The following is a 24072-nucleotide window of genomic DNA, read 5'->3' on the forward strand; positions in this document are numbered from 1 at the left end:
TTAACACCTTCAAAGAAATGCAGCAAATTGGTGAGACAAGACCTCCCTTGGCTGAACCCATGACGACTCTGTCCCATTAAACCATGTTTGTCTGGGACCTGAGGGTGGCAGATGGGGGTTTGCAAGAATTCCCTTGTTGCACTGTTATGCTCACTGGTTGTTGTTACTCTATCCTGCTGGGTTGCGCAGACATGGAATGGAGTCAGGGGGAGGAGCTTTGTTTGTAAAACCATTTTGATTGACACTGGTTGTTTTGTTAAGCTGTTCCTGTGGATTTATATGTGTCATCAATAAAAACCATTTAAACATAAACCATGTTTATCTATATGTTTCATAATTTTTTTTGAATGGTTTCAACTATTTTTCCCAGCACTGAAGTCAGGCTCACCAGTCTGTAATTTCATGGATCACCCCTGGAACTGTTTTTAAAAATCGGTGTAACATTAGCCACCCTCCAATCTTCAGGTTCTACAGACAATTTTAATGATAGGTTACAGATCACTAACAGCAAGTCAGCAATTTAATATATGAGTTCTTTCAGTACCCTGGGATGTATACCATCCAGTCAAGGTGATTTATTACTTTTTAACTTGTCAATTTGGCTCAATATGCCTTTCAGATTCACTAAGATTTCTTTCAGTTCCTCTGTATCGCCACCCTTGAAAAAAATTTCCAGTTCAAGTAGATCTCTTTACATCCTCTTCTGTAAAGAGGGAAGCAAAAAATTGATTCAGTTTCTCCGCAATTGCCTTATCCTCCCTAAGTACCCCTTTTGCTTTCATTGTGGATATCCTGAAAACATGACTGACTGGGGTGTCTCCAGCACCAGGTTTTGGAACCACTAAACAATACATCAATCATAAGATGTGATACAAGAACCTACTGACAAAATAGAAAAATAAAACATTCTTCATAAAACTACTATTTTACCAAAAACAGAAGTCTTAAATAATCTGGAAAAAATTGTGATTTTAAAAAAATTATTTTTCAACACTGAGTGCATGATGTGCAATAATGTAGACACACGCATTAAGGCCCTCTTTTACTAAGGTGCGCTAACCGATTATCGCACGCTAATCGACTAGTGCGCGCTAAATGCTAACGAGTGCATGTTATAACACTTCAGCCTGGCCTCTAATGGATGACATTGTCCATATGTGAGTATTGTATATTCTGCTTGTTCTGGGAGGATGCTATAAAATCAGGTTTAACCATTTCTTTTGTTTTAATCACCAGTCACCTAATTATACTGATTCGGTTTGCTTTTTGTCTTAATTTTCTATAAGGTCTGAATGTGGGTGGGCATAGGGAGCTTACTTTCTAACTGAGCTAGAGAATTCTGGGCCCAATATTCTGCCTTTAAGCACCATTGGCTGATTATACAACAATACTGTACTATATATTTAAGCCTCAGAGACTGTTTTTCAGGTCTCTACCATATGAGGTCTGTGGACATGGAATGAGGGAAAGAAGGGCAACAAAACAAAGAAGAAAGTCCAACTTTGTCTGCAGAAAAAACCAAGCAGGAGAAACAAACAAAACTGCAGACTGTGTACAAGATGCAGGCAAAAATTTATTGTACCAAAATTAAAATGCAAATAAGTAAAATAAAACCCTTTTACCAATCAAGGGACCTGACATGGTCCGTGTTTCGTTCAAACCTTCGTCAGGGGTCCATGGTGAAAAAGGTTGGGACATACCATAAAAAAATGAAGATAAGTAACAAAGTGCCTGTATATTGTGTTCGCCGAGGATCGCTTCCTTGAGATGCTTTGCTTTTTGCAGCGATCCTCGGCAAACACAATATACAGGCACTTTGTTACTTATCTTCATTTTTTTATGGTATGTCCCAACCTTTTTCATTATGGACCCCTGACGAAGGTTTGTCCGAAACACGGACCGTGTCGGGTCCCTTGAATGGTAAAAGGGTTTTATTTTACTTATTTGCATTTTAATTTTGGTACAATAAATTTTTGCCTGCATCTTGTACACAGTCATGAGGGAAAGAAGAATGCACCTTTCTTTTCCTACTTTTCTGGAAATATGCTGGAAATGTGAATAACTTACATGTGCAATAAATGCTTTGGCAATTGTGTGTCCTCTTGAAAAGAACAGCAGATAGATTACAAGGAGATGCTGGATAATCCGGTTAGTGGAAGGGTGATGTGTGCTAGTTTCAGTGCTGTCTGTAGCAACAGCAACCAACAGCTTAGATACCGAGAGGGTGGGACTGCAGGAAAGCATCACCAGACGATCAGACGCTACTCTGGCTTCCACCTGCAGGGAAAACATGTTTAAAGGATTAGTATAGGGTGGACATGTAAGGGTGCCTGTTTGATGTGACCTACTTTCACACCAGCGAATATGAAAACCCTTGGCAAAATACAGCAAAACATAGAAAAACGTAATTTTGATTTTCTTTCTGTTCTGTTCAATGCAAATTGAGTGGAACTGTAATATTTTGACTTCCTTTGGTTTTGTAGATTAAGCAATTAGGGCAGTGTGCCAGGATTTGAGCTTTTGCAAAGAAAGGAAATGGAAACAGTACCTCTGAAGAACAGGCGCATCACTACATTGTGGGGAATGGAACAGAGAGTTCATTTCAACATTTCAGCTACAAATCAGTGAGACCCTTCTAGACAGTCAGACTTGAACTAATAAAAACTGCAAGATCTTTATTTTCCTCTGTCCCTTGCTTCGTTGGGACTTATGTAAGTTGTGCTTCCATGCCTGTTTCTTCACCACCACTAACCCACACATACTCAGCTGATGGAACCTAAACAAAAAATAAAGTGCTTCACCCTCTCTCCAGTAATGGGGAAGATGTGATCACAGGCAGTTTAGACAACACATTAATAATTTCACAATGCCATTAATGCTGTGCTGCTGCCAGACTCCAAGTGTTACTGTAAGGCATATCCCCAGTCAGAGAGACTGAAAGTGTGTGATAAGAGCGATGACGCTGTGGTCTCATCTTCTATGCACAGGTATTACAATGCAGAAATAAATGCAGACATTTACAGATAATCTATAACTATATTCAGTCCTACAGGTTTCATTTATAAAAATAATTCTCCTCTTAACAATCAGTACTGAAGTAGTAGCTTATTATACTAGAAGCTCAGAAAAAAAGATGCCACGTTCTTTATTAAAAACCATATATCAATAGCTATTCAATTCTTTCTGTGCCAAATTCCGCATATAAGCAATGCTTTGTAAGACTGCTGCTCCCCCAAGCATGCATTGCCTGAACAGATTACACTGAACAGCTGACTCGGTCATGGAAAAATGATATCAACAGTCAAAAGAAAAGTCACTTGGGGGTAATTCCATAAGGATCTTTTTGGGGCTATGTGCTTTTATATGCATACACACCAATATTCCATGGTGTGTATTTTGCAAGCGGGTGTGCACGTGGCTGGGTGGGGCACAAACTTACACGTGCACATCATATTATGCTGCATTACACTATAATATGCATGTGGTCTTTAACAATCTGCTCTATGGCTAGTGTAATTGAGCACATCTTTTGATCAATTATGCTAGTATTATATAAAGAAAGTAGATGCCTACTTTTTCTTATAGAATAGGGGGATGTGCCTTTCTGTTGTTACAATCAAACTACTTTACATATTATATACAGGTACTTATTTTGTCCCTTCAAATGGGTAGATTTTCCATTTAATTCACTCCTACCCCTCTCAATCTCTCCTGTATTCGGTCTTCATCCCTACCTGCTCATAACAAGTTTCTTACTATCTTCTGCAATGCTGCTCTGAAAGATGTAGAAGGTATTTAGTAGAGAATGACACGGAGACAAAATTCATCACCGTTCCCGTCCCCGCGGATAACCGCGGGAAATAATCCCATGTCATTTTCTAGTGTCTATGTCAACCTCAGTCCTTCTACACCAGCATTCTTCAGAGCAAAGTTTGCGGGTCAGTGGTTGTGGCCATTCATACTCTGATTCTTTCCTCTCTCCTTAAAGAATGACATGAAGATGGTTTCCCGCGGTTATCCGCGGGGACGGGAACGGTGATGAATTTTGTCACCGTGTCATTCTCTAGTATTTAGTTAGTTTTCATGTGGAACAGAAAAAGGGATCTTGGGCCTTTCCATCACACCAGATGGCAAACCATTCTGATTTAAAACTGCAAGATTTTCTAGTGGAGTTTTTTCTAGAAGCCAGAATCTGTTGTGATATTGTATCAGGCAGATTCAGGGACGTGAAGGTGCCCCAAACTGTGAGGACAAAGGACTTAAAGGCAAATTCTATATGAAGCACCCAAAAGTTAGGCGCCGATATAGGCACTGTTCAGCGCGATTCAAATAAAATTGAGTGCTGTTTAGTGAATCACGCTGAGCGGCACCTATTTTGGAGGCATCCATTAAATAGGCCAGCTCTAAAAACAACTGAAGAGCGCCTAAGCACGCTTAAGAGCAGTGATTCTGTAAGAAGGTGCCTAACACATAGCCACGCCCAACATGCATAGAGCCTATTTTTTTTTGAAGGCCGCCTAAATTTTTAGAGGCGCCTTGTTACAGAATCGCGTTTTCTGGATAGGCGCCTATGTTTCAATCAGTGCTGATTAAAAAGCTTAATTGAGCTTGTTAGTCAATTTAGATAGGCGCATATCTAATTGGGCGCCTCCGAAATAGGTGCCTAACTTTAGGTGCTGGTTACAGAATTTGGGCCTTAATGCTAGGATACAACAAAATCTCCTAAGCCTGCCCCAGTTTTATGGCTCTTCTTATAGAAAGTTTGTATAAGAACAGGAAACCATATTTGCTTCAGTCAAAAGGGAGCTATAAGAATCATGATTTCCTAGATATATATGATTTTCAAGAAAGTTTTCACTATTACACATACTGGAGGATACACATATAGAAGACCCTTCACCTAATCCAGGAGAAAGACATCCAAGGTTAGTTTGCCATAAGTCCCTATGCTGAAACAAAACTGAGATACCTTCCTCTTGTAAGGAGCGGTAAAACAGGTCTATTGAGGGTGTACTTCATTCCTGAAAAATCATCTGAGTTACCCCCACAGTTCAGAGACCATTTGTGTGGCATATCTGCCAGGGCTTTGTCCTTCCCTGACAAGTTGTTCGAGTCATTTCATGAGAGATGATGCAGTTCCAACTATTGACAGTTTCCTAAAACAGGAGGCTGGTCACTTCTAGTTGATACAATGCATTGCAACTTGATTGTCGGTCTGTACTAGTATGGCTTTGTCGCCTTGCGTGTTCTACACCACTCTCAATTCCAGGAAATGTATCTGAAATTTCTCCTAGGGCAGTAGTCTTCATTAATTTTAAGTCAGGGTTATGTTAGACTGAAATGAACTGAAAGAGAGCCGCCAAATATCTTCCCAAGCAAGGCTGTGACACTGTAGACTAGTGTGGGTCAAAACAGAATGAAGAGCGAATCCCAGGTGTAGTAAAAGTAATTTTTTATTGCAAACAATTTTAAAAGTACTTGATGTGGGCCACGTTTCATCCAAAAGAGGGCTACATCAGGGGCAAAGTTCGGTTTGTAGAATGAATTTTGTGCTCCTCTTACATGTAACTATTTTTTACATCATTTATAATCTTTTAACCTATTATATAATAATCAAGAAAAATTTTCAATTGAACTTTTACTTTATAACTTTTATCCCTTTTTTTTTTAATATATACTATTACTTAATGTATAAATTGTTAATTTTTTATAATATTTTATGTTATTTACTATGTTAGTAAATTTTAGTATAAATTTGTTAATTTTATAATATTTCATGTTACCTACTACTTTAGTATTATGTTTATTCATACACTGTACTTCGCTTAGAAATAATTTTAATTAAGCGATTAATCAAATATAAATAAAACTTGAAACTTGTCTCAATTACACACTCTGACAAAGCACGCTAATGTTCAACACAGATCTGTAGTCAGCTTCTTAAAGTAACTGGAGCTTCACATGCAGCTAGTCATCAAGCCTCCTCTAATTGGCACAGCAGTATTTTGAATGAACTATTTGGTCACTTAGAAGATAGGCAGTCATTACAACACCTTCCTGATCCCAAAACACTGTGGCTATGACCTTTCCTGCTGACTTTTGGATCTTGAATTTCCTTGGCCTTGAAGAACCTGAGTGCCACCACTGAATGAACTGTTGTTTGGTCTCAGGATCACAGTGGTGTAACCATGTTTCATCAACAGTAACTAGTTGTTCCAAAAAGTTGGCACCAACTCACTGAAAATGCTTCAAAATCAACTTGTAAGTATCGACTCCATGTTGTTTCTTGTCAGCATTCACCATTTGGGCACCCATTTGGCTGACAGTTTCTGCATAACCAGCTGCTCGTGGATTAAATACCCAACATGTTTCCTGGATATCTGTAATGACTCAGCAATTGTTTTGGTTGATATTCACTGGTCTGCCAAAATCAGGTTGTGGACATGGTCAACAATTTCAGGAGTTGACACCATTTGAGGCCTCACAGAACTTGCTGCATCTTCGGTCTCGAAATCTCCACGTTAAAAGTTTGCACACCACTTCTTCACTGTGGAGTATGATGGGCATTTGTCACTCAATGTTTGCATAATACATTAATGGATTTCTTTTTCTTCTGCAGGAATAGGAATTTCAAGATGGCTCCGAGTTCCACACTTGAAAATTCCACACCGTTCGTTGACATGGTTCAATCAATGACCTGAAACAATTTCAAAATATAGCATTATGATTCTGCAAATTGGCACTTTGCAAAATAAAATAACACTCTTTTCAGCCACAGTGGCAAAATAACACTCAAAATTTAAGAAGTTGGTTGGGCTGAGAACTTTTCAGCACCCCCTCATATTCTTAATTAGGTACTTTAAAATTTTCTGTAATACAAGTTCTTTCATGTTGAAAATATCAAGTTGTGCACATCAGTGAAACTTTTACTTTTGTACATTTTGAACTGTATTTTTTAGACAGCAGAGTACAAAAAATGTAAAGGGGTATGAAAACACTTGTATGGGAATTTACTGTGATTGTGCATGGGATCCTGTGTTGTTGCATAATACCACCTCAGTTTCACTATTTTCATAGGGTCCAGAGAATGCATTTTCTTGTGGTGGGAAGACATTGCCAATTAAAGATTTCTACAGTTCACTGGGTTGTCACCTCTTGAAATTACCCCTTCCTTCAGAGAAACCCCAAGTTTAGAAGTTTTCAGTATGTTTATAAAATGTCTTTTCTTTTTGCTGCAGCCATGATCTGCACCGGTTATTATATATACTTGAATATAAACCGATCCAAATATAAACCAAGGTATCCATTTGAAAACCTGACATTTCCATCTCTTCAATAAAGTTAAAAAACAACTGTGTGTGTATGTGTGGGAACCACTCTGATTCTAATACAAGGGTAACATTTATTATGCATCTACTAAAAAAAGACTTGTATGCAGAACGGTGTTTCATAATAATAATAATAATAATAATAATTTTATTTTTGTATACCGCCATATCCAGGGAGTTTTAGGCGGTTCACAGCAGTTAATAAAAAAAAAAAAAAAACAGCAGTTAAATCAAAAATACAAACACTGAAATCATTGAGGTTAACAGTGTACAATAGTGTACAATATAAGAAAAGGAGTAGGAAGTGGTTACAGGCCATAAGTGGATGGATATAACAGTCATTAAGGATAGAAGTAAAGAGGAGAGGTAGTAAAGATAGTAGTAGTAAGAAGCCTTAAGAGTTCAATCTGTGGAATAATTGCGTTTTGAGCTGCTTTCTGAAGTCAAGATAGAAGGGGGCATAAGCACAATTTGGGCGAGCCATGGATTTAGTTTAGCCGCCTGAAAGGAGAAGGTTTTATTGAGGAACCTTTTGAAATGACATAATTTTAATGAGGGAAAGGCAAATAGGTGAATTCTGTGGGAGCTCTTATTGTTGTAATTGAAACGTGGATTAAGATAACTCGGTGCCATACCAAATACTGTTTTGTAGCAGATGCATGAGAACTTGAACAGGACTCTGGATTCAAATGGTAACCAGTGTAGTTTATGGTAGAAAGGGGTGACGTGTTCCCATTTCTTCAAGCCAAAGATGAGGCGGACGGTGGTATTCTGAACCAGCTTCAGTTTCCTGATGGTTTTCTTAAAGGCGCCCATGTATATGATATTATAGTAGTCCAGGATGCTAAGAATGGAGGATTGTACTAACAGACGAAAAGAGGTGTCGTTGAAGTATTTTTTTATGGTGGGGAGTTTCCAGAGCACCGAGATGCTTTTCTTAAATACTAGATCAGAGTGTTTCTCCAGAGTAAGATGTTTGTCTAAGGTGACTCCTAGTATTTTTAAGGTTTGTTCAAGACAATAGTCTGACCCATTCACATGTATTGTGGTGTCCTTGATTTTTTTGTTGGGTGTTGCCAGGAAGAATTTAGTTTTTTCCGAGTTTAACTTTAATCTAAAAGCTAGCATCCAGAGTTCTATCTGATTAAGAGTAATTGATAGAGAGTTTAGAAACTCTGGAGTAAAGCAAGTTAGCGGGATGACTATAGTAATGTCGTCAGCGTAGATGAAGAATTTGAGCTTTATACTCTGCAAGAGATTTCCCAAGGAGACAAGGTAGATATTGAACAGGGGGGAGGGGGGACAGGGGGGAGCCCTGTGGAACCCCACAAGAGTTGTCTCAGCTATAGGACCTTGTATGATCTATTTCCCAGAAACCCACGGAACCAGTTGAAAACATAGCCTGAGATACCGATGTTTGCAGACAGTCCAGGAGTCAGAGTCAATTCTGATGGGACTGTTCACAAACTTATATAAATTGGGCTGTAGCCCCTCCCAAGCAAGCATTCAGGTGACTTCACTAGCCTTGCTATCTATTTAAGCTAAATCATCTCTGGGTGGTGGGAGCCATCAGGTGACAAAGGAATGCGAACAAGGAGCACGTGCTCCTTACTGTGCTCCTTCATGTGCCTCGTCAGTGCACCTCCCTATTCTACTTCACTTTTTGTATATTTCTATTTCCTTCTCTATTCCTCTCCTTATGGCTCCAATTCACTTTCTACTCTTCATTCTCACTCTCCCCAATCTCACTCCCTTTTCCTCTCCTCTCCACACCACAAGTCTTCACTATCCTTCTGCTTTTCCTATCCTCTCACCAGCCATCTTGTCATCTACCTTGCTCTCCACTCTCAAGCTCAAATATTCTCTCCCTTCCACGCATCCATCTCCATTCTCTTTGAGTACTTCCCATCTTCATCATTGAATCATTATTCCCATTGGCTTAGGCACAATATCCAACTCCTTCTTCTGCTCACCGCTGGGGACGTCAATCCCAACCCTGGCCCTCCATGCCATCTGCTTCCTGACTTATGTTACTACCCTAATCTTTTACCTATTCCTCTCCTTCAGTCATCCTCTCTCCCCTGTGGAATGCTCATCCTGCCTCAACAATCTGCCCTACATTCATGACCTCTTTATCTTCTAGTCCCTCCATCTGCTTGTTCTAACTGAGGATTGGCCCTGAGGACCCTAAACCTTTTTGATACCAAGGACCGCTTTTATATAAGAAAATTTTTCCAGGGACCGGTGGGGAGGAGGGGGGGGGAAGGGAGGATTTATGGCAGGTTCCTAGGGCAGTTTTATACACATTTATATTATTATTATGTTATAATATAATTATAGAAATTATACAACTTAACATAATGCAGTAATGCAGAATCAGTGGAAGCCCTGAACTTGTTTTCTTGCAATCAAACGATCCCCTCTGGGGATGATGGAAGACAGTGACACGTATGCAGAAGAACCCCGACGACCCCGCCACCCCATCCCTCTGCGCACCTTTCCATCTCTCCCTCCCATCCCACACATGCAGCAGAACCCCGATGACCCTGCCAACCCATCTCCCTGCGCAGCACCTTTCCATCTCTCCCTCCCATCCCCAATGTGCAGCAGAACCCTGATGACCTTTCCATCTCTCCTTCCCATCCCCCACGTGCAGAACCCCGCCAACCCATCCCCCTGTGCACCTTTCCATCTCTCCCTCCCATCCACCATGTGCAGCAGAACCCCGATGACCCTCCGACTGCTGACCTCCATTCTGAAAAGCAGCAGCGGCAGCATCACTGAACAGGCTGCTTCTTTGCCTTCCCCGCCAGGGCCTTCCCTCTGCCTCCGCATCAGTAATGATGTCATCAGTGATGCAATAGCAGAGGGAAGACCCGGGGAAGGCAGCAAAGCTGCCTGTTCAGTGCTGCCGCTGCTTTTCAGAACAGAGATTGGCAGGGTTCTGCTGAGGGATGGAGGATCTCTAGCGGTCCAGCTGTCATATGGCTGCGGCCTGCTAGTGGGCTGCAGACCAGGGGTTTGGGGACCCTTGCTATACAGCACGCTCTACTGGTTGAGGTGGTGGTGGTGTTGGGCTTCTCTCTCTTTGCAGATTCCAACCTCTTCTCCCTCCTCAATCACACAGCCTTAACTCATTTGAAGTCCACTCCGTCTGACTATTCACTCCTCTACCTCTGTATGTATAGCGTTCCCCTTCCTCCTTTCTCACTGAATTTGATTCCTGGCTTTCTGGCTTCCTTGATTCATCTTCTCCCTCCATCCTTCTTGGGGATTTTAATATTCACACTGACACTCCCTCTGACACTTATGCCTCTACGTTTCTTGCCTTAAACTCCTCATTCAACCTTCAGCAGTGCTCCACTACCCCCCACACACTGGTATGGCTGCTGGCTTGATCTTGTCTTCTTCTCCAACAGCTCTCTCTCTCTCTCACTGCTCCCTATCTCTGATCATCATCTGATAACCTTCAGAATTACTCCCCTTCCCCCTCAGCTATGCTCAATCACCACTAAGAGGTTTCAAAATATCCAAGCCTTTAATTCTTTCACGTTCTCAACCAGTTTCACCTCTCCTCGCCTCCACTATGTTATCTAAGTCTGTCCATGAGGCTGTCTCGTTGTACAATTCCATTCTCTCCTCTACTCTGGACACCCTTGCTCCCCCTGTTCCTCACACTGTTAGGCGTACCAAATCTCAACCTTGGTTCACTCCCAGTATCCACTACATAAATTCCAGTACCCGCTGTGTCGAGTGCCTTTGGCTCAAATCTTGCACACATGCTGACTTCCTTCACTTTAAATTTATGCTGACCTCCTTTAATTTTGCTCTTACACTGGTTAAGCAAGACTACTACATCCAACTAACCAACTCCCTTTCTTCCAACCCACGCCATCTCTTTATCACACTGAACTCCCTCCTCAAAGCGCCCTCCGACCCCTCCATCTCTCTCCCCCCAGGTTCACAAGATTGTCCTTGAATTTGCTACAAAGTAACATCCTTCTCCCCTTTCCACCATCCACTCCCCTGACATTCAAGCTCACACCGCCCCTTCTTCCTTCGCCCAAACAACTCAGAAAGCACCTGCACATCCCTCCCTTGCCTGGTCCTACCCTCTTGACTCTCCTTCACCTACCTGAAATTAGAGGAAGAAACCGCACAACTTCTGTCCTCAGTCAAACCTACTACATGCCCTTCAGACCCTATTCCCTCCCCTCTACTTGACCCCATTTCACATACTGCTATCTCTTCTATCTGCTATATCCTCAACCTATTCACTTCCATAGCAACTATCCCAAATGCTTTCAAACATGCGGTAGTTAAGCCGCTTCTCAAAAGACCCTCGCTAGATCCCCACCTGCCCATCCAACTATCACCCTGTCTCCCTTCTTCCATTTCTATCCAAGCTACTCGACTGTACTCCGTCCTGCCGTCACTGCCTTGACTTCCTTTCAACTCGACAGACTCTTGATCCTCTATAATTAGGCTTCCGCCCCCTACACCCCACAGAGACTGCCCTCACTAAAGTCTGCAGTGACCTGTTCCTGACCAGATACAAGGGCCTTTACTTGAGCCTCATCTTTCTTGATCTGTTGCCTTTGAAACTGTTAATCACTGCTTACTCCTTGATATGCTGTCCTTGCTTGGATTCCATGAATCTGTCCTCTCCTGGTTTGCCTCCTACCTCTCCCATCACACATTCAGTATGTGTGTCAGTGGGTCCTCCTCTGCTGCTATCCCACAAATGGTTGGCATACCCCAGGGTTCTATCTTAGGATCTTTTTTATTTTCTCTCTACATCTTTTCCCTTGGTACCTTGATCTCCTCCCATGGCTTCCAGTATCACCTATATGCTGATGACTCCCAGATCGACCTCTCTACACTTGAAATTTCACCTAAAGTCCAAGAAAAAGTCTCAACCTGTTTGGCTGACATTGCTGCCTGGATGTCCTACCATCATCTGAAACTTAACATGTCCAAGAATGAACTATTCCTCTTTTCTCCTCTCCCTCCATTCTCCGTGTCTGTAAATAATACTGTCATTGTTCCAGTTTCCTCCGCTTGCAACCTTGGAGTCGTCTTTGAATCTGACCTCTCATTTTCTACACACATCCAACAAACTGTTTAGGCCTGTCATTTCTAGCTCTACAACATCACCAAAATTTGCCCCTTTCTCTCTGAGCACACTACCCGGATCCTTGTCCACATTCTTGTAACCTCACGCTTAGATTACTGCAATCTACTTCTAACTGGTCTCCCGCTGTGCCACCTCTCCCCCCCTACAATCTGTGCAAAACTCTGCTGCAAGACTCATCTTTTACCAATCTCACTACACTCATGTTACCCCTCTCCTTAATTTACTTCCCTGGCTCCCTATTTGCCTTCACATACAGTTCAAATTCCTATTATTAGCCTACAAGTGTGTTCATTCTGTTGCCCCTCAATATCTATCCTCTCTCCTTATATACCTATATATATATATATAATTTATTGTTGCTTTTCTTTATTTTACTTCCATCTCTTCAAAATTACAGAAAATCGATCCATCCCTCTCTTTTTAACCACACTACTGCTTATAAAGGCTCAGTTCATTCTGTCACCTTCCACTTCTTCGCTTCACCAAGATTTTTCTCCCATTCTATAGGAAAGAAAGTGTCTAGCCTATTGGCCTATCCATTTAGAGCTGAGATCTGCAACCATCTTAAGGGAATAAGAAAATGTTTATAAGATGTTCATGCCTGATACATACCAATGATTAAAATATTATTCTCTGAATGACACATTAATCCAGCAGAGCATCTCTGTAGAACAAATTAGATAGAAGCAATTGGCTTTTCTCTAAAATGTAACCACTTCCTCCCTCCCCACTCTACTTAGTCCCCCTCCTTCCTTCCTTTTTACCAAGCCCTCCTTCTTCCCATTGGAGTTCCTTTCTTTAGTAATTCCTGTAAACCGTGTCAAGCTCTACTTCCGTGGAGATGATGCGGTATACAAACTTAAGGTTTAGTTTAGTTTAGTTTAAAATTGAATAGTGTATTGCTTTGACATTACTGAAAGCAGCTGCTGATGGAGACCACTAAACCAGCACAGCGACCATCACTTACCAGTGTTTGACTCATCTGAGGATTCTCATATGGATTATAGTAAAATGCCAAAAGCCAAAGCAGGGCATCTGAGGTTTCGGTTTTGGATGTCAGAAGCAACTCCGCAGCAATATCGACCCAGATTCCAAAATGGATTAGTAGAAACCAGTGCTCAAAGAGACTCCTGTGAGATCTGGATTGGAATCAGATATATTACAGTTGTGAAATCTACCAAACTACAATAAATCAGTCAGTCATTTATGTACTTTGTGTTGTACTGCATGGAACACAAAGGAAAGCCTTTTTCTAGTTTGTTTGTTGACACTAAGGGCGCAGCTGAACATGGTAAAATTATTTGGAATTGTGGCATGCATCTAAGGGTAATTTTTGAAAGGATTTACCACTTGGCCCAGTCCCTTCCAAAACTGCCTCAGTTCCTCACTATGAACAGAAGCACAGCCATCAATTGGGGCAGTAAAAGTAAGCATGGAGATTTCATTTTCAAATTCATGTATCCCTATTCACTGGCTAAACCTGTTTATTTTGAACCTTTAAAGTATACAGGCTAAATTCTTCCTACAACAAGTGCCCACCAGTGAATTTTGAAAGGAAAATTCCATTAGAAAATTTGCTTGAAGTCCCAGGGTACAAAGAATCCATGAGTCCGCAAGTTATTAGCACTCACTGAAAACTGCCATCCCAAAGTCCCTTATTGAACTTTTTGGATATTATTTATGCTAAGTATTTCTCTTCCTGCTAAGCACAAAAAAAATCACACAGATGATAAGCATTCTGATGGAATACAATAAAGATATGGATAAGTCTTTGGATTTTAGAATTGGTTATTTGCCTTTCCAAACTTGAACTCAAAGCAATCTGTGATTCATTAAATAGCCCATATAAAAACTAGAGCTGTACTGAATATTCATATTCAATTTGAATCGGCCCCAAATACATTATTCATATTCAGCTCAATAGCGATTTAAATTTGTATGCGAATAAACTGGGGCTCTACTGTGCTAAATCCTACTGAAATAAACAACTGATATCTGATTTTACATTGCTACTTTTATTTGTTATGTTAAAGCTCAATGTAACATAGTAATATAGCAGATGACGGCAGATAAAGACCTGAATGGTCCATCCAGTCTGCCCAACCTGATTCAATTTAAATTTTTTAATTTTTTCTTCTGAGCTCTTTCTGGGCAAGAATCCAAAGCTCTACCCGGTACTGTGCTTGGGTTCAAACTGCCAAAATCTCCATTAACACCTACTCCAGCCCATCTACACCCTCCCAGCCATTGAAGCCCTCTCCAGCCCATCCTCCCCCAAACGGCCATATACAGACACAGACCATGCAAGTCTGCCCAGTACTGGACTTAGTTCAATATTTAATATTATTTTCTGATTCTAGATCCTCTGTGTTCATACCACACTTCTTTGAACTCCGTCACCATTTTTCTCTCCACCACCTCTCTCAGGAGCGCATAACAGGCATCCACCACCTTCTCCGTAAAGTAGAATTTCCTAACATTGCTCTTGAATCTACCACCCCTCAACCTCAAATTATGTCCTCTGGTTTTACCATTTTCCTTTCTTTGGAAAAGATTTTGTTCTACGTTAATACCCTTCAAGTATTTGAACGTCTGAATCATATCTCCTCTGTCTCTCCTTTCCTCTAGGGCAGTGGTTCTTAACCTTGTTGGAGGTACTGAACCCCACCAGTTTCATATGCGTGTTCACCGAACCCTTCTTTATTGGAAAAATAAAATATGATTTTTACAAATTCAAAACATAGGTATACAGTGAGGGAAAAAATAATATCAATTTTGAAAACAAAAAAGTTCTCCTATATTTTGAATAATAATAACATAATAATGAAATTTACTGCAAATCAGTGTGACTTCTGCTGTTGCCTCTCAGAGACCAGTTCAGAAATGCGCGGCTTTACCTTGGCAAGTGCCACTCTCATGTCATTTTCGCAACAAAGTCTGTTCCTTTTCTTTGTTTTTATGTCCAGCATCCTCGAAAAGGATTGCTCGCAAAGATATGTTGTAACAAATGGTATGAAAATTTCCAGAGCTTTCTTAGCAATAACAGGGTACGTTACCAATTGTTGACACCAAAACGTTGAGAGCGTTGTTGTTCTGAAGAGTTGCTGTTGAACCTGGCTCTGCTGAATTTCAATGATTTCATCGAGGTATTCATCATTGACATCTGTTGTCTCAACACTAAACATGAACGGCTGTCTCACCCATGCTGGATATGACTCTCTTGTAGGGAAGTATCCGTCGAGAGAATTTGCAAGCTCATCTAAGTGCGTGGCAATAGTTTGCTTCAGTTCCGCGGGTACAGAAATGTCTCCGATTCCAGATACATCTTCGATCTTACTTACACAGTTGTCTAGCAGGGGAAAGTTTGCGAAGTTATCGTTTTCTGTTCGTCGTTTCCATAATGGTAGCTTTTTTTGAAAAGCTTCTAGGTTTTCTTCCGCTTCGATGATGTTGACTCCACCACCCTGCATCTGCTTATTGAGATGATTGAGAGCTGCAAAGATATCAGCCATGTACGCTAAAATGAGAATGAACTCAGAATTTTTGAAGCAATCTGCATGACAATGTTGCTGCTCTTGCAAAAACAGAGCTAATTCCACACACATGGCAAAAACACGATTCAGCACCTGTCCCCGGGATAACCACCAAATGTTAGAATGGTACAGAAGTACCTCAAATTCAGATCCCATTTCTTTACACAGCTCCTTGAAGATGCGGTGCGTCAGAGCATTATTTCGCACATAGTTCACACATTCCACAACAATTTTTAAAACTTCTGCCAGTTTTGGAGGCAAGGTTTTTGTTGCCAATGCATGCCTGTGCAGAATGCAATGCGTAACAATGATGTGTGGTGCATCGGCATTCACTAGCGCACCAAAACCGGACTTTCTTCGAGCATGGCTGGAGCTCCGTCCGAACAAACTGCAGAAACCATATCCCACGAAAGATTGTTGTCTTTGAAGAAGTCATCCACAAGCTTCTTCACATCAGTTGCCTTAGTTGTTGTAAGAGGCTTACAAAATAAAAAATCTTCCTTTATCACGTCGTCTTTCACATAGCGCACGAATACTGCAAGTTGGCTTAGATTGGATATGTCTGTGGTCTCGTCGAGTTGAAGGCTGAATTTTGCCGGGCTTGAAATCAGATCTGCAACTACTTGAGCCAAGATGTCTTTGCTCATGTCCTCTATTCTGTTGCTGATGATGTCATTTGAAAGAGGAATTTCAGATAACTGAACTTCAGCCGCTTTTCTCAGCATGATATTCGCTATCTTCAACACAGCTGGTTTTATGAATGTTTCACCAATGGTGTGTGGTTTGCCCTGCTTTGCGATCAGGTAAGCAACTTCGTACGATGCTGTGAGGATCGGTTTGTTGATGGGTACAAAGCTGAGAACAGGCAGAGTAGCCTTTTCATCGAATCTTGCTCTCTTCACCTTGAATTGAGCAAGCGTTGTGTTCTTGTATTTTCCATCTCCATGCAGCTTAAGGAAGTGTTCCCTTAGTTTTGCTGGAGCTAGACTAGAATTACTCAACTTGGCATTGCAAATCATGCAATTAGGACGCTGACTCCCATCACGTTCCGTTATACATGTGAATCCATATTGTACATATTCGACCGACCACTTTCGTATTTTGCTCGACATAGTTAGTAAGGGATTAAAATATTAAGATAGGTATCACATGATGTACCATCACAACAGTTACAATTTGACTACTGTGCGCATCAAATCCCCTGCAGCACAGATAGGCCAAGCGATGTTGCGTGATCACCTGCAGCCAATTATGGATAAGCGGGGCGTATCATCACGAATCATAAGCGCTTCGGTCACGTTCAATCATCTATCAGTTAAATCACAAATGTTGATCAGGAATTGATTGATGTATATAAGGCGTTAGTTACAGATTGATAGATCAAGAAACCGAGTACACGATCAGTCTTGATCAAAATCACTGAATAACTGATAGATGATTGAACGTGACCGAAGCGCTATATGAGTCAGAGGTGTGTTTTGACTTCCGCCGAACCCACGAGATTGACTCACCGAACCCCTGGGGTTCGGTCGAACCCAGGTTAAGAACCACTGCTCTAGGGTATACATATTCAGGGCTTCCAGTCTCTCCTCATACGTCTTCTGGAGCGAGCCTCCTATCATTTTCGTCACCCTCCTCTGGACCGCTTCAAGTCTTCTTACGTCCTTTGCCAGATATGGTCTCCAAAACTGAACACAATATTCCAAGTGGGGCCTTACCAATGACCTGTACAGGGTTATTAACACCTTCTTCCTTCTACTGGCTATGCCTCTCTTTATACAGCCCAGCATCCTTCTGGCAGCAGCCACTGCCTTGTCACACTGTTTTTCCGCCTTTAGATCTTCGGACACTATCACCCCAAGGTCCCTCTCCCTATCCGTGCATATCAGCTTCTCACCTCTCCAAATGCATTACTCTGCATTTCTTTGCTTTGAATTTTAGTTGCCGGGCATTAGACCATTCCTCTAACTTTTGCAGATCCTTTTTCATATTTTCCACTCCCTCTTCGGTGTCTATTCTGTTACAAATCTTGGTATCATCTGCAAAAAGGCACATTTTTCCTTCTAACCCTTCAGCAATGTCACTCACAAACATATTGAACAGGATCGGCCCCAGCACCGAACCCCTGAGGGACTCCACTACTCACCTTTCCTTCCTCCGAGCGATGTCTTTTACTTGTATTCGGTCAAATAATATTTTTCATTGTTCATATATGGCTGTGTAATAAAATATGCTGTTTGTTACAGGTCTAATAAAAATGTTAGATATTAAATTTATGCCTCTAAGTTTGCCCAGGGTCATGAGTGTCCAGAGAGAAGTGGGATTTGAACTCTGGCTTCCCTAGCTATCAGCCTGCTTCTCTACCCACATTACCGTCCTCTAAAGCAAGAATAATGTGTTTACTTATGATGTGAGTTATTCTGGAAAAGGTTAGCAATACCTGTTTCTTGCAAAATAGTTCACAACCTTCTATGGAGCTAAGAGGTCAAGATAAATTAAACTAAAATTTAGTTTTATAGACCGAGTCATCAACCAATAGGAGCTCGGTTTACAATAATGTAAAACATAATACATAAATTTGACAAGAAAAAGTAGACTGAAATAGTTAATTTACAAAATGTTTAGCAAACAAAAAAGTTTTCAGAACTTTCCGGAATAAAGCAAAAGAACCTAAACTTCTTAATGTAAGTGGTAAAGCATTCCAGAATTCGGTTAATTTAAAAGCAAAAGAATAACTAAATCTCTTAAAGGTTCTGTTTTTACTACTGAGAGATAAAATTTCATGTACTCCTTATGCCAGATGTTACAGGCACAGTAGGTCAGGGTAAAATGATACACTAGAAAAAAATGATCTTTAACTTTTAAGTCAGGGTTACTTTGGATCCCAATGAGCTGGAAGACAGCTACCAAATATCCTCCTAGGAAGGACTGACACTTCTGATCAGTGTATGTCAATGATATCCATCTCTTCCAGTCCATCTTCAAACTTTTCACTGGGAGTATCCCTTAAGGAAGTGGACATTTCCAAATGCATTCTGTATTATTGAGGAGAGCCCTGTCGTTCAAAACTTCGGCTCTTCCTATCATCTACTTCCCCTTTTCTGTCCTGAGCTTGAGTAGACATGCAAAGCGTAGCAGGAAAAAAAAAATCCAACAAAGATGGAGGCCACCACAAAGGTTTCCATGGGCCACCATTGGATCCCAGGCCTTGCACTGAAGAATTCTACTCTAGAGTTTTAACAGGAAGAAATCACTAGGTAAAAATGAGCAAACTGGTATAGTGAAGGTCTGATTCCCATCATTAGGGGTTTCAAGAGTGGGCAGAAGACGCGCGTCAGGCACAGACTCTGGGAAGCCGATCAGCCGCAGGTTATCGCGCCGCGACAGGTTCTCCAGGTCCTCGAGCTTCTCTGCCTGGCATGTGAGCTGTTCCTTGAGGTAAGAAGATCCGCCGTGGAGGAGGTCTGGGCGTCCTCTACCAGCGCCACCCTCATTTCGAGCTCTCCGGTGCGCCTGGTGGTCTCAGCGAGCAATGTCTCCAAGGAGGTAAGCTGCTCCGACAAGCCGTCAAAGCGGGAATCCAGCGCGCGAACTACCGACGCGGACAAGGCCTCTATGTGAGCTGCAGAGAGAGGCAACCTGGCTCTCGACTCCTCCGCTGCCGCAGCCATTTTGCTATCGGGTTTGGGAGGCCGCGGTTCTCTGTCCCTGTCCTTCCGAGTGGACCTACCGCTCATCGCCGGGCTAGAGTGGTGGTCAAACCTGTCCATACACAAGACCAAGCCCCAAGAGCTCAGGAGAGAACGGGAAATGATGCTAGAAGAGGCAGGGAGGATCGCAGGGCCCAGGAGCTCAAGCAAGATGCAGCTCACTTGGATGTGGGTCCTACTCATTCTGTCTTCTGTAAGCTCGCCTTTTAGGCTAACTTCTTGGAATGTTGGGGGCATTACGTCCCCGATTAAGAGGTCAAAAATTTTGGTGGCGCTTCAGCGCCATCATGCTGATATTGCCTGTTTACAGGAAACTAGGCTTACTGATGAGGAACATCTTAAGGTACGGCGTTCATGGGTGGGAGAGGTTTATTATGCATCTTCACCTGGGCAACATGGTGGGGTAGCGATGTTGTTTCGGAAATCTTCACCTCTCGGAGTGTAGATCCTTGATAAATCTCCGGAGGGTCGTCATTTACTTTTGTGAATTTCGTTGGGAGACTGGAGCTATCTGTTACTGGTGGTTTACGGCCCTAATTTGTCGGAATCCGCATTTTTACGTGCATTGGTTGCTCTTCACTCCCGGTTTTCTGGCGATCCTTTGCTCTTGGTGGGTGATTTCAATTTGGTTAGCGATCCTGACTTAGATAAATCGGGGCCTCCCCCCTCTACTTTTGGGGCTCGAGGACGTCTTCTTGCTGATCTTTGCGACACTCTTTCTGTGGTGGATCCATGGCACCTCTTACATCCTGAGGTCCGGGACTATACTCATCTCTCCAGAGCCCATAATACCTGGTCTCGCATTGATTACATTTTTGTATCCGTGGGTCAATTCCCCTCCGTTTCGTCCGCATAGATTGGCCCTTTGGCCATTTCCGATCATGCTCCAATTTGGATTGATATAAATTTGGATCTGACTTATGTTCGATCTCCTTCTTGGCGATTTCCCTTTTATCTGGCCCAGGATGTGGAGTTTCAAACCTTTTTGGAGACTCAATGGGAAGATTATCTACAACATAATGCACATCAAGAAGATCCCATTTTGTTTTGGGAAGCTGCCAAAACCGTGCTTCGAGGTCATATTATTTCCTTCCTCTGTGCCAGACACAAACGTATTAACCGTAGTATTATAGCCCTGCAACGTGATCTTGGTGCAGCTAAGCGTGCCCTTCAGGCTGCTCCATCTCCCGCTACTCGGGAACACTATCTGTCTGCTCAGGCTACGCTTAATTCGTTTCTCCACTCCCGTTCTATGAAATGGGCAGCCTTCCATAAACATCGATTTCACAGATTTGGTAACTGACCGGGGCAGTTATTGGTCCATCTCGTGGATGCTCGGCTGGGCCGCAAGCCGATCCTGACCCTTAAGACGCCTGGGGGGAGGGTCGGGTAACCAAAACGTCGCAGATGGTGGAGACGCTTCTGGATTTCTTTTCTCGACTTTATGCTGTGCCGGATGAGATCTCCGGGGACCTCATTTCTGACTATTTGCACTCGTCTGGCATGCGGAAGCGGCGACACCTCTTAATGAACCTCTTCAAGCATTGGAATTAAAGGTTGCCATCAAATCCCTTCGATCGGGTCGGGCTCCTGGCCCAGACGGGTTCTCCGGCGAGTTTTACCGTATTCTCTCCCACCACGTTTGTGGGCCCTTACTTGACTATTATAATGTGGCTATAACTGGAGACTCCTTTCCTCGCTATGCTAACGAGGCCTTGGTTACTTTATTATTGAAGCCGGGTAAGGCGGCTGATGACCCGATCTCTCTACTTAATGTTGATTTAAAATTGTTTTCTCGTATTTTGGCCAACCGTCTTGTGCCACTTCTCCCTTCTGTTGTCCATGAGGACCAGGTTGGATTTGTTCGGGGTCGACATTCAGTTCGCAATGTGCGCAAGGTCCTCTTTGCGCTGGCTCATTGCCAGGAATTGAGAATTGACTCGCTGTTTGTTAGCCTGGACGCCTCTAAAGCATTCGATAGTGTTAACTGGTCCTTCTTGTTTCCTACACTTGAATATGTGGAGTTGGGGGGGGTTTACCTTAGTGCAATCCGTTCCTTATATTCTAATCCGAGGGCGTCTCTCTTGGTTAATGGTATTCGTACGGATTCCTTTCCTATCTTCCGAGGTACTAGACAGGGCTGTCCCCTATCTCCTCTGCTTTTTCCGCTCTTTTTGGAACCCTTACTTTGTACTTTGTGTCACATCGATGAGGTGCGGGGCCTTCGGGTCGTGGGTGAGTCCTTGAAGACGCTGGCCTTTGTGGATGATATGTTTTTAATCCTGACCAATCCTGAGGTTTCTTTGCCCCTCGCATTAGATCATATTTCAGAATTTGGTTTTCACTCCGGCCTTTCCCTGAATCTTGATAAATCTTTGGCTTTGCCTTCTTGCCAGACAGTTCGTACTTCTTGGCGGGGTTCCTTCCCTTTGCGGTGGGCGGAGTCTGAGCTTTGCTATTTAGGAGTCCACATTTCTATGTTTCTCGCCCGCCTCTACTCTTTAAATGTTAGCTCTTTGTTTTCTACCTTTGGGACGCGGTTACAGCTGTGGCGGGGTCTTCCCCTTTCTTTTTTGGGCCGGGTGAGCCTTTATAATATGCTTGTTGTACCACAGTGGATGTATGTGTTTCAGGTTCTTCCCCTTTATCTGTCCCCCCATGATGAAAAGTGTCTTGAGCGCATGGTGTAACGGTTCCTCTGGATGGGCAAGCGTGCTTGCCTTCCCTATTGGAGGGCGGCCTCCCCTTGGTATAAGGGTGGTTTGGGGTTGTTGAATATTCATTTCTTAATGATTGCTTGTGGCATGCGCCACATCAATGATCTTTTTAGCGGCACCTCCACGTTTACTAACACCTCCTTGGAACTTTCTTGCTTTACCTCTACCCACTTTAGTGCGTTTCTTCACTCTTCTTTGCTTTCCAAATGGGAATCTGTGCCCAGTGCGTTGTTGCATTGCCCTCTCCGTCGGGCCTGGCACTGGGTTTGTAGGTTTCATTCCCTTAGCTCTACGGTCTCTCCCTTTTTACCATTACGCTATAATGCACGTTTTCCTCCTGGGGTGGACAATGTTAGCTTTGTTTCATTTGGTTGATGATGAGGGTCTGATCAAACCCTTTGATCTGCTTTGCGAGGAATTTGCTCTTCTTCGTACAGATGTCTATGCCTACCTTCAGATTCGCCATTACATTTCCTCCTTGTCGAGTACTCATCTTTCGGTCTCCTGTCGGGAATTGTTGATGGAGGCCTTTACATTTGGTTCCCAACAGCCTGTCCCATTGAAATTTCACCATAGACATCTGAAGGACGAATCCCCTATGCTTAATTGTCTCCGATTGCGGGATGCTTGGGTGGGGGATTTGAATATGGAATTCTCTGATGAAGAAATTTTGAATGCCATCAAAAAGCTACCTTTGTATGGTAAATATGCAAGTTTGTGGGAACAACACTACAAATTGACTCTCCGCCTGTATATTTCTCCTCGGAGAGCTTTCCTGGCGGGGCTCTGCTCGACTGCGGACTGCCGACGCTGTGGTGCTCCAGACGCAGGTCTCGGCCACATGTTTTGGTCTTGTCCATCAATACAGACTTTTTGGGACGCTGTTTTTCTTTTTGTAGATACCACCTGGAACATTACAGTTCAGAGATCTGCCTTGGTGTTATTTGATGCCTCCTTACATTTTCATTCCCGTCAGCCCGGGGCCTCCGGATTCCTTCGTTGGACTGCAGTGATTGCTATCAAATGCATTTTGCTTAAGTGGATGGAAGCGGAGGCACCTGACTATTCCCTCTGGCGTAGTCACATGATTACGTTGCTTTCTTGGGAATGGAGGGGAGTCCAGGACATTTCTTCCTTGCCTGGACGGGCCTTCCAGCGAATTTGGGAGCCCTTTTGGACATTGTCTCCGGTGGCTCGTAGTCGCCTTTTGAACTGCTAGCCCCTGGTATTTGTTCTATCCTCTGTTTATTATGTTTTGTTTGGCATCAGTGAGAGTGGGAGGGGGGGATGGGTTGTGGGTTGGGTTGGTGGGGTGGGTTCGCTAGATTTTTGTGTGAAATATGGAGCTGCTTTGTTGTTCTTTATACTTGTTTCTGATTGTTGTTTCTCTTGGTGCTCAATAAAATATATTTGATGATAAACTATAAAGAGTTTTACCTCATGCAAAATTGTCATTTCTTTAATAAGTCATTAACTATTTTTTTCTGAGGCCCTCCAAGTACCTACAAATCCAAAATGTGGCCCTGCAAAGGATTTGAGTTTGAGACCACTGGCTTAGGGGTACTTGGCTTGAATAGGTTGAGAAACACTGTGCTAGTATATTGCCTCCTTCTTTTGGCATCCAACAATAAAAACTTACATCTGGTC

General features: G+C 42.5%; 1 protein-coding gene across 5 annotated transcripts in view; it reads right to left on the bottom strand.

Annotated features, from left to right (window-relative positions):
- FANCC (FA complementation group C) overlaps positions 1–24072 on the bottom strand; it is a 344396-nt gene that overhangs the window by 13249 nt on the left and 307075 nt on the right. For all 5 annotated transcript variants that reach the window (XM_033928093.1, XM_033928084.1, XM_033928101.1 and 2 more), the window contains 2 exons: positions 13433–13604; positions 2068–2277 (listed from right to left, as the gene is read on the bottom strand). In XM_033928093.1, coding sequence (XP_033783984.1) covers positions 2068–2277; positions 13433–13604 — 382 coding nt within the window. The remainder of the gene's footprint in view (positions 1–2067; positions 2278–13432; positions 13605–24072) is intronic.

This window comes from Geotrypetes seraphini, chromosome 1 (genome assembly GCF_902459505.1).
Source record: "Geotrypetes seraphini chromosome 1, aGeoSer1.1, whole genome shotgun sequence".
Lineage (NCBI taxonomy): Eukaryota > Metazoa > Chordata > Amphibia > Gymnophiona > Dermophiidae > Geotrypetes > Geotrypetes seraphini.